Source organism: Eubalaena glacialis, chromosome 6, assembly GCF_028564815.1.
Source record: "Eubalaena glacialis isolate mEubGla1 chromosome 6, mEubGla1.1.hap2.+ XY, whole genome shotgun sequence".
In the NCBI taxonomy this organism is placed as follows: domain Eukaryota; kingdom Metazoa; phylum Chordata; class Mammalia; order Artiodactyla; family Balaenidae; genus Eubalaena; species Eubalaena glacialis.
Window position 1 is genome coordinate 58,929,381 of NC_083721.1, and position 2,459 is coordinate 58,931,839.

Below are 2,459 nucleotides of genomic sequence, written 5' to 3' on the forward strand. Positions count from 1 at the left end.
CGTCAGAGCTTGAAGGGGGGGCTGACGTCTTCTGGCGGGTGGCGGTGTTGGAGACGAGAGCTTGGTTAGCCGGTATTGCTTCTGTCCCAGGAACCCGACGGAGAGTGAGGGAACGAGGGTCGCTTTCGGGGGCTGCTGCCTTCCACGTACGCGTCGTCGTGAGGAGCGCAGCCCGGCCTCTCCTGCAGCCCCTCCCGCTCCCTTTTCCGCACGCCTCGAGGCAGCGGCGGCAACCGAGACAGCGTCTCACCTTTCCCCACCCCTTCCCCTTGTCCCCCCGCCCGAGAGGGCCCGGTCTGCGCCCCACCCCCGTCCGTCCGCCCGCTACGCCGCTGCCATGTCGGCGCAGGCCCAGATGCGCGCGATGCTGGACCGGTTGATGGGCACCTCCCGGGACGACTAAGAGGATTTACCAATGAACCCATGTTTACAAGTCCACGATATTATTTAGCTGAAATGACTGGATTTTCACTGCTGTGTTGGGCCAGAAGGCCCTGGTGGTGGCAACCGCCTGTGTGCCACTGAAAATCGTGCCGATGCCTGGCATACTGCATAAATGGAAGCAGGGTACCGCGTTCAATGTATCTATGCCTGCCTACTTCAGTCTGCAAGGGAGTGTCAGAAAGGCCCTGCATTCGCCGAGCCGAGATACTACTCGTCAACGAATCAAATTAAGTGATGACAGAATATGCAAGAGTCACCTTCTGAATTGTTGCCCCCATGATGTCCTGTCTGGAACTAGAATGGATCTTGGAGAATGTCTGAAAGTCCATGACCTGGCTTTAAGAGCAGATTATGAAATTGCATCCAAAGAACAAGATTTTTTCTTTGAACTCGATGCTATGGATCATCTGCAGTCATTCATTGCAGATTGTGATGGAAGAACAGAAGTGGCTAAGAAAAGATTAGCAGAAACCCAGGAAGAGATTCGTGCTGAAGTTGCAGCAAAGGCAGAACGTGTTCATGAGTTAAATGAAGAAATCGGTAAATTGTTGGCTAAGGTGGAACAGCTAGGAGCTGAAGGGAATGTGGAGGAATCCCAGAAAGTAATGCATGAAGTAGAGAAAGCACGGGCAAAGAAAAGAGAAGCAGAGGAAGTTTATCGGAATTCTATGCCAGCTTCCAGTTTCCAGCAGCAGAAACTTCGAGTCTGTGAAGTTTGCTCTGCCTATTTAGGTCTTCATGATAATGACAGACGACTGGCTGATCATTTTGGGGGTAAACTGCACCTGGGATTTATTGAAATAAGAGAGAAGCTTGAAGAATTAAAGAGAGTTGTAGCTGAGAAGCAGGAGAAAAGAAACCAGGAACGCCTGAAAAGAAGAGAAGAAAGGGAGAGAGAAGAAAGGGAGAAGCTGAGGAGGTCTCGATCACATAGCAAGAATCCTAAAAGATCCAGGTCCAGAGAGCATCGCAGACATAGGTCTCGCTCCATGTCACGGGAACGGAAAAGGAGAACTCGATCCAAATCCCGGGAGAAACGCCATCGCCACAGGTCCCGCTCCAGCATCCGTAGTCGCAGCCGCAGCCACCAGAGAAGTGGGCACAGTTCTAGAGACAGGAGCAGAGAGCGATCCAGGAGGAGATCCTCAAAAGAGAGATTCAGAGAACACGACTTAGCATCACGTGACAGAGACAGGAATTCAAGAGACAGATCACCTCGTGACAGAGATCGAAAAGATAAGAAGCAGTCCTATGAGAGCGCTGATGGCAGATCAGAAGACAGGAGGAGCTCTGAAGAGCGCGAAGCAGGGGAGATATAATTAGCTGTGTACATATCCTCAATCCTTAAGCTTCCTCTGGAGTTACATACTATTGTTTAGTTTACAGCTGTTCAGGGTGACACAGTGAGCAGTTCCAGACACCGATCCAGCTAGGCTAGGTGTATAGCATCTAACTTGATCTGAACTTGTTTTCTTTGATGAAGCCTAAAACTACATCCATAGTTTCTGGTGAACTTGTAATACACTTCTGAAAGTACAGTTTTATATAATAAGATGCTGATGTCTTTATTCTTTCTAGTAGGAGTGATAGTGAATGAATTGTGTTACTTGCCTTGGGATTTTTTGAACATTTGTAAAATGCTGTCTTCCTTTCTCGTCCAAAAAACAGCAACTTTGGGAATTTCTTTTTAATCCTTCTTCCTTTGACTCTGTATCCCCTGATACCTCTACCCTCTAATTGTAAGAGAAAGGGATGCAGGGAAGCAATATAACTTCTGTTCTAAGGTTCTATTCCCATTATTAATTACTAGCTGATTACAGTTCAGAACATTTATACTGGAATGTGTGCTGGAGAAATTTAAAATATTGGGAGTTTTGTTTGTCTGACGGCGCCTATTTTAGAGTGGGAAGTTGAACAGCTGTTGCATTACATGCTTTGCTTTTTTATTGAAATTTTGAAATCAAACATGTCTTGATTTTTCTGTTCTATTGAATAGCTACGTCAGGATGTTTTGA

At 47.3% G+C, this 2,459-nt stretch overlaps 1 protein-coding gene across 1 annotated transcript; it reads left to right on the forward strand.

The window, feature by feature from the left end:
• Nucleotides 1-587: 587 nt before the first annotated feature.
• On the forward strand, nt 588-2,034 carry LOC133093301 (putative RNA-binding protein Luc7-like 2). The gene has a single exon (XM_061193060.1). The coding sequence runs from the start codon at nt 588-590 to the stop codon at nt 1,761-1,763; it is 1,176 nt and encodes a 391-aa protein (XP_061049043.1). The 3' UTR covers nt 1,764-2,034.
• Nucleotides 2,035-2,459: the final 425 nt, after the last annotated feature.